This window comes from Stigmatopora argus, chromosome 1 (assembly GCF_051989625.1).
Source record: "Stigmatopora argus isolate UIUO_Sarg chromosome 1, RoL_Sarg_1.0, whole genome shotgun sequence".
In the NCBI taxonomy this organism is placed as follows: domain Eukaryota; kingdom Metazoa; phylum Chordata; class Actinopteri; order Syngnathiformes; family Syngnathidae; genus Stigmatopora; species Stigmatopora argus.
In genome coordinates this window covers 14,675,555-14,694,676 of record NC_135387.1, presented here as the reverse complement: position 1 = coordinate 14,694,676, position 19,122 = coordinate 14,675,555, and the positions used below count along the sequence as shown (strand labels likewise).

General features: G+C 40.8%; 2 protein-coding genes across 2 annotated transcripts; one reads left to right on the top strand and one right to left on the bottom strand.

Moving 5' to 3' along the window:
• The first annotated feature begins 574 nt into the window (after positions 1–574).
• On the top strand, positions 575–3,398 carry mipa (major intrinsic protein of lens fiber a). Its single transcript, XM_077600670.1, has 4 exons — positions 575–1,220; positions 1,332–1,496; positions 1,567–1,647; positions 2,005–3,398. The coding sequence occupies exons 1-4, from the start codon at positions 861–863 to the stop codon at positions 2,188–2,190; spliced, it is 792 nt and encodes a 263-aa protein (XP_077456796.1). The 5' UTR covers positions 575–860; the 3' UTR covers positions 2,191–3,398.
• A 427-nt stretch (positions 3,399–3,825) lies between these two features.
• stat6 (signal transducer and activator of transcription 6, interleukin-4 induced) lies at positions 3,826–15,748 on the bottom strand. The gene is made up of 21 exons (XM_077600658.1): positions 15,416–15,748; positions 13,233–13,378; positions 12,995–13,139; positions 12,211–12,291; positions 11,893–12,076; positions 9,641–9,735; positions 9,015–9,163; positions 8,809–8,925; positions 8,493–8,660; positions 7,938–8,025; positions 7,724–7,846; positions 7,512–7,604; positions 6,554–6,757; positions 6,269–6,363; positions 6,045–6,178; positions 5,799–5,954; positions 5,649–5,709; positions 5,483–5,563; positions 5,037–5,117; positions 4,800–4,886; positions 3,826–4,710 (listed from the first exon to the last, which is right to left on the bottom strand). Exons 2-21 carry the CDS (start codon positions 13,364–13,366, stop codon positions 4,662–4,664), a joined length of 2,325 nt encoding a protein of 774 aa, XP_077456784.1. The 5' UTR covers positions 13,367–13,378; positions 15,416–15,748; the 3' UTR covers positions 3,826–4,661.
• Positions 15,749–19,122: the final 3,374 nt, after the last annotated feature.

Genomic DNA, 19,122 nt, shown 5'->3' with positions numbered 1-19,122 from the left:
CAACTTTCCAAACTTCCCCGAAAGAAATATTTAATATTTCAAAGATTAAAATGCGTCAGGGAAATAGAATGTGCCCTAAAACTTGCAAATAAATGCAAATTTTCAAATTTAGGTAGGGATTCACGGTCATTAACATTTTTAAAGCATTGCTGTTGTCCAATACGAAAACAAAAAAGTGAAAATATGCCATTTTAAAAAATCACTTTAAAAAGGTGAATATAATTATCAATACATTATTATAGCCATGGTACTTTATTACTAATTTATCGATATGAAAATAAGTACTTTACGTCTACAACGAATTGTATGTATATGTCACATTTGAAATGACTAATACTGCCGAATTTCATAATGTAATTTCACTCGGTAACACATCGCCGAGTACCAGACACGGAATTGGAAGCAAGCGAGACGATGCCTCTTTTCGGCTCATTTCTAGACGAACTCTTTGCTTTCATCCGTGTGCCGGTGCAGGCGTGGCAAGGGTTAAGGATGATGTTTCAAATGGCACCATTGTGCACCGACCACTCCCCTGGCCTCAGTGAAGCTCTTATAAAAAGGCCTCCGAGTTCCCCCCGGCCTAGTAAAGGGACTGAATGTGTGCGGCGCGTGCTTCCACCGTACGTGTCTCCGTGTTTCGCTGACTACCAAGGCATTGGCCCGTTGATGTGAGGAGGCTGGTGCGGCGCTCCACTCAGGAGCTCTCCATGACCGACTTAGCCCGAATATCCCACCTTTGGCTCGAGTTCCACTGTTTGCCCTGTTGAAAGGCAGATTTTCAAAAAGGTGTCAGTGTGCAGGGAGGGTTTCGTCTCCATTCAGTCGATCCATATAGTTTGTATAGCTCTTTTCGAGTCACCATGTGGGAATTGCGGTCCATGTCCTTCTGGCGGGCGGTGTTTGCCGAGTTCTACGGCACCATGTTCTTCGTCTTCTTCGGCTTGGGGGCCGCTCTCCGCTGGACCACCGGGCCCCACAACGTCCTGCACGTGGCCTTCTGCTTCGGACTGGCGGCCGCCACGCTCATCCAGTCCATCGGCCACATAAGCGGCGGACACATCAATCCGGCGGTGACCTTCGCCTTCCTGATCGGTTCCCAGATGTCGCTGTTCCGCGCCGTGTTCTACATAGTCGCCCAGTGTCTGGGAGCCTTGGCCGGCGCTGCCGTGCTCTACGGGGTCACGCCCATCAACGTGAGGGGCAACCTGGTCCTCAACACGGTAAGACTACAGAAAGTGTTTTTCCTTAACAAACAATGCCATGTACACGTATGAAGTTTGTACTGTTGTGAGATCCACTGAAGGTAACATGTCACCACGTTGCCTCGGCAGCTGCAGCCAGGCATCGGCCTGGGCATGGCCACCACCATGGAGGTCTTCCTCACTCTGCAGCTGGTGGTCTGCATCTTCGCCGTGACAGATGAGCGTCGCAACGGACGATTGGGATCTGCTGCCCTGGCTATTGGTTTTTCCGTGCTGATGGGACATCTTCTCGGGGTGAGACTTTAAAAAGGACTTCTGTGTTTGCAAGAACTTTAATATTCAATGTTATTTTTTTTACTGTTAGATTTACTACACTGGAGCAGGAATGAACCCAGCAAGGTCTTTCGCCCCAGCAGTGCTGGTCAAGAATTTTGTCAACCATTGGGTAAGGACTTTAGGGAAGGCACAGCAGCCTGAAAAATACATATAAATAAACCTGCACTATAGATTTAGGGCCAAACAAATGACCAATATGAGGGGTTTTGCATGGTCAAAACTCACAAAGTTGCTTAGATGTGCTTTAATTCTGGGGAAATTCCACCCCTGAAAGCAGCATCACGCAATTTTGCTCAAATAGAAGGCCGGCAAACACTTTTAACAGGTTGTTGTGTAAAAGAAAAGGTGCAATTTCTCTATTACTCCCAAATGCTCAAGTTAAGATATAAAAAATGTAAGATTTTGTCATTTCTTCCCTAATTCGGCTGCAAAACATGGCACCCATCTTTTTTTCTTTTCCCGACAGGTGTACTGGGTGGGGCCTATGATTGGTGGTGCAATTGGCGCGCTGCTCTATGACTTCATACTCTTCCCGCGAATGCGCAGCCTCTCTGATAGGCTCGCCACTCTGAAGGGCACTCGGCCCCCGGAGGCCGAGGGCCAACAGGAGACCAGAGGAGAACCCGTGGAGCTCAAAACGCAGGCTCTATAAGGCCCCGGCAGAACGACGAGTTGCTCGTCAAACACCTCTTTCCATTTCAATCCTAACCCTTTTGGACTGCAGGACAAAGGTGAAGGCTTTAGATCAAGTCACCTTCTTTTCTCTTTATTTGTATTTTTTTTTTGCTAGGAGTGAAGCTACAGTAGAGACTTCAGCATGCTTTTCCAAGATTTTGCCCTTTGCTTTGCTCCACTTAATTTCACGTACGTACTCTACCTGACCAGAACAAATCCCATTTTATAAAAGTGTGTGTCAGAGGACGCTTTTGTCTGTATGTGTATGTATGCTTGTTTTCAATTTCTCTCTTCTGTTTTCAGATTTTTTTTATTTCATTCCTGCATGTGTTTCATCATTCTAAATCACCCAGGCTTGTTTTTAATAATAATAATAATGCCTTTTCATTTCCAAACAGTCGCTCTTTTATGGGAGGCAAGCGTCATCATTTTTGGATGAAAAATGGCAATATCTGCTTTTTATTGCACGGATTGCATTAAAAATCTTACAGTAAAAAACAACAACTGAGGCCCTCATGTTTGTTAAATGAAAAATTACTCTTTTTAGCCAAATGAAAAATATATTTTTCACTTTCAAAAACTTGATCATTAGAAATGATAAAACCAGCTTTTGTAACAATTTGGGTCTTTTTGAAAGACCCCTGTTCAGTTTTTTTTTTTAAATCTGAAAATATGGAAATACTTAAATCATTACTTGGTAGCTCTGCAGGAACAAGCTGTTTAAATAATGAGGAAAAAGAGGCTATAATACATGTAAATTTGACCCTTTTCCACTTTTACAAATGTTGGTTTGAATTTCCTTGTGTTTGCCAAAGCTGAGCAGCTAGATCACATACACAGGGGCTTCTGAGTTGTCACACCGGGACTTGAAAAAAAAACAAAAAACAAAAAAAACTGTGCATGAGGTTTGCTGACTTGAAAGCTACGTGGTCAATGTTAAGCTCCAATAATCAAATTATTAACATTGTGATGTTGACCAGACATGGAAGCATTTTTTCTGTATTTTCCTTTCCAGTGTGGTTGCCTTGATAAGTGGCTGATTAGGTAGATTTTAGTGGCACGTTCAGAATTGTTGGTTTTCCTGTTTTGTGATGTACAGTGTAAAGTTTTCTTTCTTTCTTTTTTTTAATGACGACGTTTGAGGATTTTTGAAAAAGAATAATAATACAGTAATCATCATATACACCTGTGATACAATTGTGTTTTTTTTGGGCTGATGGAGGGAAAGCCAAGCAGCAATTTACACGACGACCCTGAACATGCAATTTTTAGCTCAGCACTTATAACTCAGGATTACCACTATTTTCATTTGCTTAGCAAAAACTTAAGTTCACCAGCCTTTAATGGAAAGAGCTGAGATGAATTTGCAACTATTGTCCTTTTTTATGGCACTAATACATATACAAAGAATGCTCACAAGTATATAGTATCTACTCAGTGGCTACAATTAGTGTAGTTTTAGCTGATACACTAAAGTGAAAATTAGCGACCACCGCTTGTTTATACTATTTACATATAACAGCCGATTTTTTTTAAAATTTACATTACCCCTGGTAAATGCTACTATATTGTTATCCTCAATAACATGGCATGAACACTTTCTGAGATATGATAGTTTGCAGTATTCCTTTTAAGGTAACATACGTGATAGCAAAATAATACAGGAAAAGGGGGCAAAACAAGTGAAAAACTCCCACAGTGAATTGTAACACATGGCTTTTGTAAAACAGATGAACTATTTCTCTATTTACAATTAAAATCATTCACAAGCAAAATGGCAACAGCATATATTGCTGTCTTAGTCGGAAATTTCTAAGCATCTCATTAGGAATTTTTGGACAAACAATAGAATATATATTTTTTCTTTTACAGTGAATAAAAAAGACATTTCTTACATTTGAGCAGTAAAACAGCCCAATTGTGCCTGTGGCTATTTGATGAGTTCAAAGTACAATACGGAAAGCCTTGTGAAAAACAAGCACAAAAAGAAAATGCAAAATGGGATTGGCCTAAGGCTCCACAAACCAACTGTGTTCATTTGTCCAATAGAAACACAGAAAAAAAACTTTCAACATCAATGAATGAAGTTACAGCTGCCCCATTTAAATATGACAACATCTAACATAAGCAGATGTATAACCAAATCTAGATCAACTAACAGAATGAGCCTTTCTAAGAAGTGTTTTACATGCTATGCATGGACGGAAAGGTATTTATTCTTTTCCTATCTTAAAATATATGTCCTTACCAAGCTATTTCCATAAAGGAATGTCATAGCTCTGCAAAAGTGGTCAGGCAAAAAGTCAATAATCAACAAATTCCCAGGGGAGTGTTCTGAATACGTCAGCGCTTCCAATGTTATGTCACATTCTCAATGTCGCTCAGCCCGCAGCCTAAATCTTCATGAAAAGTTCAGAAGAGTGTTTCCCGAATACGGGATGAATAAAGTTATCCCATCCAATCCAATGTCATATCGAGATCCATATCTCCCGGTGCCCTAGTAGAAAGACATACGTTTGAAGTTCCCACATGTGACACACTTGCAGTAGCAACAGCATCTTAAGACGGCCAAAGGATTCAACCTACATGCCACTGAAGACGTCAGAGCTATTCAAGCTTTCCATTTGCACTTGTGGGATAGCATCTGTAGGAGTAAACTGTTGGAACGGGGACCTGAAAAGAAGCAAAAGAAATACATTGATGGGAATGAGTGAGATACTCCAAGTTGAGAACCCAAAAATGTGCATGCACTCCCAACAAAACTGGCTTTGGAATAGTTGTCATTTAATCAACATAAAGTGACAGCGAGTAACAGAGACTTACATGGGGTACTCAACAGCATTGAGGGAGTTTTCACCATGGTGTGTCATATTAGGGACACATTTTGGAATGGAGCCAGCATCCCTGCACAACAGATTTAGCATGATGTTATTCATTCATTTCCTCATCACTCTAAAGTAGGGATATTTGGTGTGAAGAGGAACGAACCTAAAAAATACACTATAAAACTGCTTTATATTTATTTATGGTTCAAACACCTTGTAAATGTTCTTGTTCAACTTGTTAGGGCACAACTTGTTAATTAAAATACTGCACTCAAAGGTTTAGCTGAGTACGTTTGTAAATCATTTTAGGTTCATTCAGAAAATTCCCTCAAATATAAAATGCCTTTAATTTTCTGTGAGTAGTCCTATCTCAGTTTAGATGCTAGAATTTAAGTTTATTTATTTTTGCTGATATATATATAATGACTAATGTATAGAACCTACACTAGATACCCAGCAGCATTATGGTGGTTTTCAGTATGATGTGAAATATTGGCAACATCAGCTGTACTTGAGTTGGTCTCCCTGCAGAAAAACGAAACAAAACACACAGAATCTATATCCAAATCACATAAACAAATTGGCTAGAGCATTTAGGCTAAAAACTTACCCACTTCCTACTTTAGCATGGAGTGTTAATGGGAGGTAGTCAGGCGTGCCTTTCGTTTTCGCTAAAAACATGAGGAAAAATGAATACATTCATATTTATTTTCCACTTTCCATAAGATTAAAAAAAGAGATAGAGAGAGGGGGGCATTACTTGAGTAGTACTTTTTAAAAACATCAAGTTTAGGAAAATCAGGGTAGAGGAATCTAATGTCACTGATGTCCAGGATGCAATTCGCAAGGCTCCGGGCATCAAGATCTTTCTTGGTGAATGGCTGGATGTTCTTGATGATCTGATTGGGTTCACCCGCTAGGATAAGAAGAAGAAGAGAAAAAAAAAGCCCAAAGAGCTCTCATACATCATTAAAGTGAAAAAAAAACCACATTAACTCGTACTCACAGTCTGCTGCACCCACGTAGGCAATGGTGATACCTCCAATCTCAGAGTCGCTAAAGCGTAGTAAGAACGTTCCGTTGGGTCTCTGCTTGAGAATCAGGTGTAGATGTTGCTTGCCAATGAAACCAAATATGAGCCTTTGAGAAAAAAAATAAGAGCAACATTTAATTGTTAATGGTGTAACGGTATGCCAAATATATATTTAATACAAAGAAGAGGCTTTATACCCATCACTCCAGTATGCTCTCAGATGTTTTTTGGTTAGGTCCATCACTCCCTCAAACCACTGCCAGAATGTAAACTGTCGACCTGGGAGCACTTCCTACGAGACAAACATGTTGACATTTTATCTGTGTGTGTGTAAAGACGAGACATGTCGAGGAATGGCTAGGAAAATTCTTTTATCGCTGTGTTATTTTAATATTGAATTACTCTTGCACACTTTAAACAAATCAAGTGTGCATGTACAGTATGCAGTAATGACCAAGATATAGTAATTTATGTGTGTGTACCTTGTTAAACTGCGTCCAGGAAACCATCATGTTGCTGAAGTCATCAGTGAAGTCTGGTTTGTCAAATATTTTCTGGGCCAGAAAGTGTTGGTTGTACTGGTCTAGGTTGTGATGTGTCTGGACCTCTGACGTGAATTTGCTGTTGAGAGTGCTGCACATGAGCTTCCACGGCACCCGATCCGGCACCGCGAATGGCACTCTGTCCTGACGGCGTCAACAGACCAGGAGTAAATTTGAACTATGCGCCCTCATACCAAGATGGGCAAAAAAAAATGACAACAAAAAATGGATACATTGGAGTTGGAAAAGTCATCATAAATGACATTACCACCTCACTTGACCTAATTTCAGCCAGTAATTATGTGGATGACTAAGCAGGAATGTTCTTATCTAAACCATGTTTGTCATTGCCTTCAGAGCAGAGCCTGTTTTTATAAACCTTTTAAGGACTAACATTTTGTGATTGAAGGACTTTTTGGAATTTGGATCAGTGGGTGTTGTGGTGTATTCTATTTAGACTGAACCAGGGATTGGGACAGTTAGAACTTTACAAGAGAAATGAGAGATACAAGAGATAGATTTGGTGACTGTGCAGAAAAAAAAATCAGTTTCTGATGTTGGACGAGAGAAAGAGTGATTTATGGTATTGACTACTGTGTTTGCTGCTGAAATGAGTCGCATGGCAAAGATTTATAAAACAATAAAGATTGTCTTGTGTAAAAGTTCACTGTTGCAATCAATCAGTGTCGTTTATTAACCCTACATGCCATAACGGTTAAGAGTATGTAGATATATAAAACTGTATTTGTTGGAATAATTATTTTAGGGTCTTTGAGATTGGTGAAAGTTTGAACCGATGGAAACATTTTGCGCTAAAAAAAGTTGAGAACAGATTGTGGAGGAATTTGAGGGCACAACTGCCTGTAGAGTAAAATGTTTAAATATTTTTTTTTCTTACTGGCTCGGAAAAAGCACAATCCCATATGATGGTAGCCAGCGCATTGTTGTCTTGGCTGCCATGAACAATGATGACGAGTGGCAACGAGATCATCTGCAATGACACAAATTCCAGCTTGAACGAGAATGCTGTTGCAAATACAATGTATTACTTAAGAACTTCAGTCCAGTTGACGAGCTAGAGGAACAGAAAAGTACGTTAAAAAATAAAACCTGTATTTTGAAAGGAGTGTCACTGCCTGTGATGGTGATCTCTGTTGAGAAGAGGAGGGCAAACTTCTCCTCGGTCACCGATTCAGATCCCTTTCTGTCAGCTCTCTTAATCTTCTTGATTGACTATTATATGTAAATTCAAATTTCAGTTTGTTCCCATGATGAACTTTTCACAATATACACTGCTGATTGAGAAGTGGAGCGCAGTACATACCATATTCCTGAAGGTAGCACATGTGCTTTTGCTGGCTGTGTTATGTTCAAGAATGGCTGTGTTGTTGATCACTTCCCCAACATTGTCACTGCACATGATAAATACCACACCATATCTTTCAGAAAACCACAAATACTCTTTATAAATGATGAACATAACGGAAATTCTGCAGTGGCTGGGGACTCCGGTTTCCTCCTACATCCAAAAACATGGATGGTAGGCTGGTTGAACACTTTAAATTTTCTATAGGTATGAGTACAAGCGTGAAGGATTGTCCATCTCTGTGGCTAGCCACCAATTCGGGGTGTCCTCTGCCTGGTGCCCATATTCGATAGGCTCCAGAACCCCTTGTGATTCTCGTGAGGATAAGCGGTACGGAAAATGAATGAATTTGTTAGCTCCAAAAATATACCATTCTTCAATAGAGGAGAACCATGATCATATATGTAAATACAACAAGTTCAAGGCAATATGAATTAGCAACAGTCTCCTACTAATAATATGTCACATGCACAGTTATGTGTATTATGAGTGCATGGAACAAGTCTTTATTACCTGAGTGAGATGTTTAGGCTTCTGGCTTGGAGTTCATTAATGATTTGTGCCTTCAGCACAACAGGCTTCCCAGGTGCGACTGTTTCACCTAGCAGATAGCGTACAGTCGTGGTGAACTTGGACTGCGTCTTAATGACCTGGGGCGGCTGCTTGTCCACCACGAGAGAACTGAGGGAAAAAATCATCACAAGTAAAAACATTTGACTTTGATGCAGAGGTATTCATTTAATGATATCGTGCTGTTAATGCAGGAGTGTGTGAGCCGTGTCTAATATTTTGACCGTGTCATGTATGGAGATCAGGTAGGTGAAGGTACCTTTGAACCAGAAGTTTGAGGAGTTGGCCGAGCCTTTCCTGCAGCTCTGGGATTGGTTCTACGATGAGCATTAACTCTTGTCTCAACTTGCCATTCACACCAAGGAGCTGCTCACACCTGATTCATGAGGAACATTGGACTCATCGTCATAAACAAGGCTTTCACATGAGGAGGTTTAGAAAGCAGTAATACAGCAGACACCTTACCACATCTGGAGGACATTGAGGTTGTCGTCAAAAGGATGTCCAATGCTTGCCTTGTACTGCTCCCACCTCCAGGCCTTCAGTCTGCTGATAAGTTGGGCCTGACACTGGTCCAGGCAGTCCACACACTCAGTGAGCAACTGAAAACGCTTCTGCAATGATCAGCAAGCCAATATGTTACGCCGATACTTATTCTTTGCATATTTTCACTATCCTTTATCTGGCAAGGAACGTACAATACTACATATTATTATGAAAACACATAGCAGAAATATGTTCAAATCTCCATTTCTGATGCAAGGACATCACCTTGCATGTTTTTCAAAACACAATCTTCATTTTGCCAACAAGGAAGGACAATACCCAATTGTTGTGTTTTGTGATCACATTTCTGGTGTTTGCAGGGTTATGTGGAGTGAGATTTTGGAATGGATTCATTGCATTTCCACTCATTTTAATAGGGACAGATGTTTGCTTTCAAATGCGAGCGGAGTGACCAAATAAATGACATTTGTATCTCAAAACAGCAGCGATATGATCATCGCAAGGCAGGTTTTCCCTTGTGTCCTTCCTGAGCCTCACCTTCTTTTTCTTGCAGGGGCTCGCAAGGCAGAAACATTGCTACTCACCGTTGCCATGGTGTTGACATTGTAGTCCAGCTGCTCAATGTGTTTTTGAAGTCGAGTCACTTCTGACATCGTGGGATCCATGGTCCCTGTAGAACCTGCAAAAATGACATGTTCAATACATTAACACTTCCATCTACTCATACCTAGGACCCAGTGGCGGTCCGTGCATTTTGGGGTAGCGCCTTCTGCTATCGGAATCAATCCAACCCTCAAAAACTATTTTATGGCGATAAAACCTCTACAGCAGCTACAGCTGCTACACATAAAAAATCATCAATAATAACCTAATACAATTGAAATATTATTTAGGAATATAGCCATATTTTACTCACCAAAAATCATTTTTAACTGTACACAATATCCATCCTCCTTTCTTTCCTCCTTCTTTTCTATCGGCATCGAAGCTAATGCTGAAAGTCGAGCCTGTCCTGTCGTGTTTCTGACATAGTCCGTCTTGAAAATGGCTTTAAATCAACACAACAATATATTTGCTTGTGCAGCTTGCTCCAAATACAGTTTGGTAGCTCTTTGTAGTTAGCGCACTGAAACTGGCGCACACACCCTTTTCCCAGCTGTAATAGGCTTGCTAGCTTCGGAGTTGACCGCCCTTTCTTAATTATGTCCATTTTTTTCTGGAAAAGTCCGTCTGGAAAATAGCTTTGTGAGCAAATCTGCAACCAAATCCATTTGTTTTTGCCTCTGTCGGCCATTGTGGGTGGAGTTTGCGATCTCTGGCTGCCTCACTATGGCTTTGGCCCGCCTACTCTCTATAGCTAGCTAATCATAGTTGGTGAAAGCAATGACGTATCCCAGCCAGCAAAATGGCAATGCCTGCGAAAAAGCATTGTGGTGTTGCCAACTCGAAATCTGATTGGTTAAAAGCAACAGTCTTGTTTAATGCAGCAGAGCCTGCAGAACTGATTGTGAAGGCTTTGAGGCAGATTTCTGATCCTGGCAACAAATAATGGCTGAAATGTGATTGGTTAAATGCTTCAATATGAAAACACACATCTGGAAGCAGTGCAACCAGGGGGAAAAGCAATGAAAGGAAGCTAACAGACCATTTGGATTAATAAGTATTGATGGACAAAATATTATATATGATTCAGATATTTCTTAGGCCAGCAGAGAAGGCCTTGAAGGCCCTGACGGCCCGCCACTGCTAGGACCTTATTATAAGTGCACTAACAAGATCATTTAGTGAGTGAATCAGCTACATGAGTAATAACGAGTAACTGTACTGCTTTAGGGCGGCCAAGTGGTTAGCGTGTCGGTACACGGTTGATTGGTCGCCGGTCTTTTGGTCGCCGATCTTTTGGTCGCCGGTCTTTTGGTCGCCCGGAAGGTTATTGATAATTACCATTTAAATTGTTGCTCAAATTCCCTAAATAAAACTGTGAATTACTATTTACTCATACTTAATGCCGTATTAATTATTAGGCTAAAGAAAAGCTCCAAATTTCCCGGACTTTTATTGTTTTTTGTTGGAGAACTTGTTAAGACCCTGACTGACGTACCTTCCTAAGGGGACAACTCATGTACATACAAACTCTTATACACTCACACGTCGGCTCAGTGAAACTGCTCATGGTCATTGTTGGTTTTTATTGATGCGTAGACCGTGTTGTTTTACCTTGTTTTGTCGCCGGTCTTTTGGTCGTCGGTCTTTTGGTCGCCGGTCTTTTGGTCGCCCGTTGTAGTGGTCCGGGCGACCAAAAGACCGCGACCAAAAGACCGGCGAGCAAAAGACGGCGACCAATCGACCGCACACGAGCGTGTCGGCCTCACAGTTCTGGGGTCGAAGATTCGATCCAAGGTTAGTCCTCAATGTCTGGAGTTTGCATGTTCACCCTGGGGTTGCGTGGGTTTCTAGGTGTTCCCGAAAACATGCAGCATAGGCTGTTTAAACACTCTAAATTGCCCCTAGGTAGGAATGTGAGCGTGGATGGTTGTCCGTGTCCTTGTGCCCTGTCATCGATTCAGGTTGTAGTAGCTGGGATAGGCTCCAGCACCCCCCAGAATCCTTGTGAGGATAAGCGGTTCAGAAAATGAAGTAACGTGTTGCTTTTGGTTCAGAAGGGGAGCGTGGGATACACACACTGACAACATCATTACAATGTTGTTTGGGACTTGTAGTATCAAATGACATGAAAAACACTATTTTTTTACTTCTCACTGTTAGAAAATAATGTTGTAAATTAACACTCAATTGCATGCAGGAAGACACTACACATTTTCTTTTCACATATTACCTTGCAAAGACTCAAAGTTCTGCTTTTCCCAGTTGAGCTCTTCTTGTACCTGATGTATCTTTTGTCGTAATTCCTGGACCTCCAGCACTTTGAGAACAAGGAGGTCCACATTCTGCGTGCTTGGAAAGGTCACTTCTTTGGCGACGACCTGTTGATGCCGTGGAGGGTTGTTTGCTTGTGGCATCTGCAAACAATTATATAAAAGTATGAAAGCACGGTCATGCTGCTCAGCTCACTTGTATTGTATTGTGTCCTTGTTTTTTTAAACAACCTCATTAGAATTGGAGCTAGGGTTAGGGGGGTAAGAAATGTACTTACAGCTCTGAGTAGAACTTTCTCTTTGTGCAGTGTCTCTCTCACCATCACTGCAAACTGCAGTGGCTGATGTTGAAACATGCTCTGGAAGATATCACCCATCACACAGTTAGAAGTGCATTCTTGGCAAGAGCACACAAACGCTACTTTATACATGACAACTTTTGCTTCACATGTTGTATCTTGAAAGTCTGTAGTATTAGCAATTCAGCGCATATATATATATATATATATATATATATATATATATATATATATATATATATATATATATATATATATATATATATATATATATATATATATACATGTGTGTGTGTGTGTGGTGGCCCGGTGGCACGAGTGGTTAGCGCATCGACCTCACAGCTTTGGGGTCCTGGGTTCAAATCCAGGTCATGCACATCTGTGTGGAGTTTGCATGTTCCCACTGGGCCTGCGTGGGTTTCCTCTGGGTACTCCGGTTTCCTCCCACATTCCAAAGACATGCATGGGAGGCTGATTGGACACTCTAAATTGCCCCTAGGTATGGGTGTGAGTGTGCGTGGTTGTCCGTCGCCTCGTGCCCTGCGATTGGCGGGCCACCGATTCAGGGTGTGTCCCCCGCCTCTGGCCTGAAGTCAGCTGGGATAGGCTCCAGCACCCCCCGTGACCTTATTAAGAATAAAGCGGCTCAGAAAATGAGATGAGATGAGATGTATTTGTGTGTCTCTGTGTGGATTTATATCACATTGTTTTCATATATGACGATCACACACACTATGGTGGGCTCTGCTGCAGTTCCCCCTACCATGTTTCTGCTGATCTGCATGAGCTTCATTTTATCCACAACATTGGCATTTTGATGAGAAAATGACTGCAGCAGCATAACGAGCTCGTCCAAAAGAGCACGGGCATTTGCTTCCTGCTCCACGTTCTCCAAGGCAAACTTGTCCCTGAGAAAAAAAACAATGTACACAGACCATATGCAACATGGTTAGTTCTAGGATGTTTTCATTATCCACAGTGTCTGGATTTTGTTGGTGTACCAGTTTTGCTCCTCAATCCAGTCAGACAAAAAGTGTCGGACTTCAATAGCAAAAGTGGATGAGGGGTAGAGGTCATTCATGGTCTCCACAGGTAGGTACTGTATCAGATGGCTCATGCAACGCCACTGGGCCATGGTTAAGCCGGACTGCAATATACATGGATAAAATTAGGAAAGTCATTTCAAAGGAGAATGGGAGATGAAGACCTACTCACGTAAAAGGAAAGAATGGCTTTTCAACCAAAACCCTGAAATGTGTTTGGATTGAATGCTTTTATTGTAATTACAAACAAACAAATAAATAATCAATAATAATAATAAATAGCATGACCACAATCAAAAACAAAAACCTGGAGTGGCCTAGTCAGTCCAAACCTCAACCCCAGAGGGTTTTTAAAAACTAAATGCTGGCTGGATGTATATTTTTAAATTACTTTAATAATCGTACATTGTGATTTCCTGAAATTTTTTCCACATTCTTTCTCACACAGTTAAGTGTACCCATGATGAAATTTTCTGACTTCTGTCATCATTTTAAATGGACGAAGTTTCACTATCGGTGGCTGTCTTAACTTTTTTTTCCCCCACTGTATGAATTGAAATTGATTATCATCACAAGACAGACTTTGGTCAACCGTCCAAATTAAGGTCCACCCTACAACCACCTTTTTACCAGGCATGATTTTTTTATTCTCTAAAAGGAGCTAGATTTGAGGTGGAACATGGCTACAGCGAGTGGACAGAAGTTGACAATTGAAGAGTAAAAACTGAGGGGCCATTAAGTAATACTTAAGGGAGTTTTAACTTCTAAGTAGCTGGGAGGAAACCCATCAGTGAGCCATTACTGCACAGGAAATGACAGAATGCATCCCATTGTTTCACGTGAACCCTATGGCTGGACTTATTAAATCCAAGTTTTGTCCTACCAAGCTAAGCAATAAATAAACAAAAAAAGTAAATCTAATCATTGTTTGTAGACACTTGAGTAAAATTTCTCTATCCATTTCTATTCAACTTAAAACTGCTTGAAAATTAAGTAAGCGTCTTTTTGGTACAAACAGATCAAGTATCTGAACAGATGTAGTTTCCAAGAGGTGATTCTCTTTCAACTGTAAAGACTCAAATCGCCATGAGGTTATCTGCGGTGATGTACAAGATCCGATCACTGGACCAATCACATCATTTTCAAAGGACCGCCCAGTCAAAATAGATTGGACACTTATGACCGTCAGTAGTAGTGATAATCAATGCCAGCCTTCTCAGTTGAAATGGATTTATGGTCTATAATGGGCCGTGGAGGTGAAGGAGTTCAAAATAATAATTCAGAGATATAAGTATATTATAAAAATATACATAAGGTGGAAAAAAACATTGAATGACTGACTTAATATTTTATTTAAATTCATATCTACTGTGGCCCGGCGGATGAGTGGTTAGTGCGTCGGCCTTATAGTTCTGGGGTTGAGCGTTGACCCCAGTTGGCAACACTGGGCGGAGTTTGCATGTCCTCTCGAGCTTACGTGGGTTTTCTCTAGGTACTCAGGGTTCCTCCCACATCCCCAAAAAGTGTTTTTTTCTTCTTTGCTTCCTTGAAAACACTGCTGTACCATTACTGTAAACCTTTTAATATGGCTATAATGCTGTAACAGCTTTATCCAAATGTTGGAAAATATATATATTTTGACAAGCCCAATACATTTGAGTGGTAAAGCATTTGTTTACGTACTGCAAGTAATCTAGATGAATATTCTATAAAATGCACTACATTAAATAGGTTTTATTGCATGTAACAACAAGAAAAAAGTATTTTTTCATTTTTTCTTATTTTATATATATATATATATATATATATATATATATATATATATATATATATATATATATATATATATATATATATATATTAATTTATTTATTTCGGATCTATTTGTACTTGGAGGGCTGGTTGGCAGAGTTATGAATGATCGGACGCCTAAAAGTTAAATAAAAACTATATTTTTAACACGCGCACATAAAATAATAATAAGATCAACAGACGACTCTCCTGACAGTGCGACTGACGCAGATTACAGATCGAAGGTCCACATGACGTCCATATAAGTACGCAGATAAACAAACAAAAATTAATAATCGAAAGAATAAAACAACAATATGATTATAAACGGAGACATATTTTTGCCTTACCGTCAGTTCGTTTGACAGTTGTTAACACTTTTCCGGTTCCGGTTTTTCTCTTGACGGGCGGCTGCAAGAGGATGCGTTTATTTCTTTTTTCTTTAAACACGGGATTAAGAGGATAAAGTCGATCCTGTTGAAGTTGAAAGTTGAAACGGAGGGTACTTTGTTGCGACTTCCCTGTTGAAGCAACGCTTTCCCTGCCGTCCGATGTCGTTACTACACTTACGCAACTTCTCACGTCACACATCCAGAATGGAGATTTCAGAGATTTGACTTGTTCGGACGATTGGTCGGTGTGTCAGTCAGTCAGTCAGCCACCCACATTGGGCTCACTTTGCGTTTGGGCTTGCCAGCCTGGGTGTGCTGGTCGAGTTCTAGAGAAAAGCAGGGCGGAGCTAAGATGAAGCGCGCACATTTCCAGTAAAACTCATTCACAATGATAGACGTCATGTAAACACAAAAGTACGCGTATAGTATACCCGTGCTCATATCCACTGGATACGCCCTTGGGCCTAGCATGTATTCTTAAAATATTGCAACATTTTTTTTAAATGCATGATTCCATTGCTGAAATTCATTATTGACCGTGTTTCATTGGCTGCCATTGACTGATATCGACGTCGAGTCCCTTGGAATTGAAATTTAAATGGATTCGACGTTGGTCGCTGTTAATGGCACTGAAACGCAACGATTCCAAATTGAATTGAAGTGAACATGAGGTCGTAACATTTGGATTTCCGTTTCTTTAGTTCAGATTGAATTAAATTGAATGCTTTTATTGTCATTATCCAAGTATAATGAGATTTAAAGCTTCATCACGAAGTGCACAAATAGCAACAACAAACAAAAAGACAAATAAATAATCAATAAAAAATAACAATAAATAAAAAAACCTTTATTGAAAAAATAAGTTGTCAACATAATAAGTGGTCAACAACATAAATTAGGGAAGTGCACAAATAAAAATAACAACAACAAACAAACAAGCGAACAGACAAATAGTCAATTAACAACAACAATAATAATAATAATTAATAATCAATATATAAGTAATACATACGTGAGTAGGTAGTCAACATTATTATTAAATGAAATTATGAAATATTGCCCCAAAAAATTAATTGATGCGATTCGATTGCTGAAATTCATTTTTGGACGTATTTCATTGATATCGACGTCCAGTCCCTTTGATATTTTAATGGATTCGACCTTCAAGGCTGTCAATGGCACTGAAACGTGACGATTCCAAATTGAATTGAAGGTAACATGAGGTCGTAAAATGTGGATGTCAGTTTCTTCCACATGTCTCAAACCGATTCCACCGAGGGCCGCAGTGGGTCCTGGTCTTTGTTCCAACTGATCCAGTGCCGACATTTTAACCAATCAGGTGTCTTCTAAAATAAGTAGCACCTGACTTTAATGAACTGATGACACTTGCAAAAGGCATCCTCTTGTTGAGTTGGAATGAAAACCTGCACCCACTGCGGCCCTTTGAGGACCAGTTTCACACCCTGGGCAGGGCGGAGTGAGTGAGTGAATCCATAAGAGCCCAGACCCAAATTTTCTGAAATGAAGATTATGTGGAGAATCAGAACCATCCTTCATGGGATGCAGATTTGGGTGTTCAAAGTGTTGGTGACACTGACTGGTGTCACCGTGGGTTCTTGAATCATATGTTATAATTCTCAGTTTTGTTTTGTTTTGCGAGCCTAACGTATTTTTGAGCACACGGGGGCGGCAGAGGACTGCAAACGTCTCATGACTATACGTATACGTATTGGTTTGTATTTCCAAACGGTACTGAGTGGTCAGCACGTCCGTCTCACAGTTCTGAGATCAAGGGGTCAATTCTGGGCTCCTTCGTGTGTGGAGTTTGCATGTTTTACCCGAACTTGTGTGGGTTTCCTCCCGTTTCTTAAAAAACCCCCAAAAAAACATGCACAGTAGGCCTGTTGAACCCTTCGGATATGAGTGTGTTCATGCATGGTTGTTTGGCTCAACCAATTCAGGGTTCACTACTTCAACTGTTCATAATTAGCTGGGAAAGGCGATCCTCGTGAAGATAAGCGGCTCGGAAAATGAACATCATCATCATTGCGTGGCGACACATGCATGATAAATATATTTACCAGTAAATGGTGCCAAATTATAATTCCGTCTTTCATGTATGCAAGTTAATATTAATTTGCCATTCTTCTGTTATTTTGATCATTTTTTACATACCCTACAACCATTAAAATATTGATTTTGGTAGGTTAAAGTTATACAAAAGAAAAAAAAAAAAATGCCAAAGTCGCTCCATTCTGCTTGACAATTTTTCTCACACAAAAAGATGTAACGTCTCATCTCATCTCATTTTCTGAACTGCTTTATCCTCATGAGGGTCGCGGGGGGTGCTTGAGCCAATCCCAGCTCTCTCCAGGCCAGAGGCAAGGGACACCCTGAATTAGCTGATCGCAGGGCACAATCAGACAAAGGTCAACCATGCACACTCACACCCATACCTAGGGGCAATTTAGAGTGTCCAACCAGCCTACCAAACATGTTTTTGGAATGTGGGAGGAAACCGGAGTACCCGGAGGAAACCCACACAGGCCCGGGAAGAACATGCAAACTCCACACAGATGGGCAAAACCTGGATTTGAACCCAGGATCCCAGAGCTGTGAGGCCAACACGCTAACCACTCTCACCACCAGGCCAAGATGTAACACACGCACAATAAAGATAGCAAGAGTAAAATTAAAACCTGAGGAAACTGAGGGGGCAATTTAAACTTCAAGTCTGTTTTCACTAGAAAGTTGTAATCCCACGAAGTAAGTATGAATTTAGTTGCACAAGTTCTTTCCAATTCGGGGTTAATATTTCTGATGGCAACTCCTCCTTGTAGAAAACACCTGATTATCAATGTAATCTGACATTTATTCTGTTCTTAGAACGCCACCTGCAGCAGTCCATATACTCTAAAATGCAACAACCACTCTGATGAGGTTTGGTCAGGCTTATTATCTCATGGGGAAATGCATGTTTTCAATGGTCAGCGCAGGTTTGCTATCCTCGCTCAGAAAAAAAAAGATTGCAACATATGGAACAAATACAGCTGTGCTGGTTCTCAGTGGGACCAAAAAGACTAGGAGGCTGCACGTTGGGGGTGGTGGAGGGTTTTGGCCCTGGGGGTCCAAGCGTCCCTGACTAGAAAATGGACTTGATTGTTAACAGCTGCCAGTCCTAACTCACCCTGTGTCAGAACCCTCCTCTGATGTCAACCTTGTCAGTATCAAGGCCCGGACAACAGCAGGGGTCAGCACCTACGTCTCGGTGTTGGAAATACTTCGGGGGACACGGAGAGTGTTTTTTTGCGTCCAAATATCACTTTATATAAAGGAATGTTACAAAACAGAGTGGTGGCGGCCCGGTGAGGAGTGGTTAGCAAATCCGCCTGACAGTTCTGAGATCGAGGGTTCAATCGCAGGTAGATTCCGATCTTCTTGTGTAGAGTTTGCATGTTATCCCTGGGCCTGTGTGGGTTTTCTCAGGGTGCTCTGCTTTCCTCTCACATCCCCAAAACATCCATAGTAGATTGGGTGAACGCTCTAAATTGACCCTAGGTATGAGGGTGAGTCAACAAAAAGGGACTGCTGGTGTACAAACTGAAGATTTAATGAGAAATGCTAACAGAAAAACAGCTTACACACTCTAAAGTGGGAAAAATAAA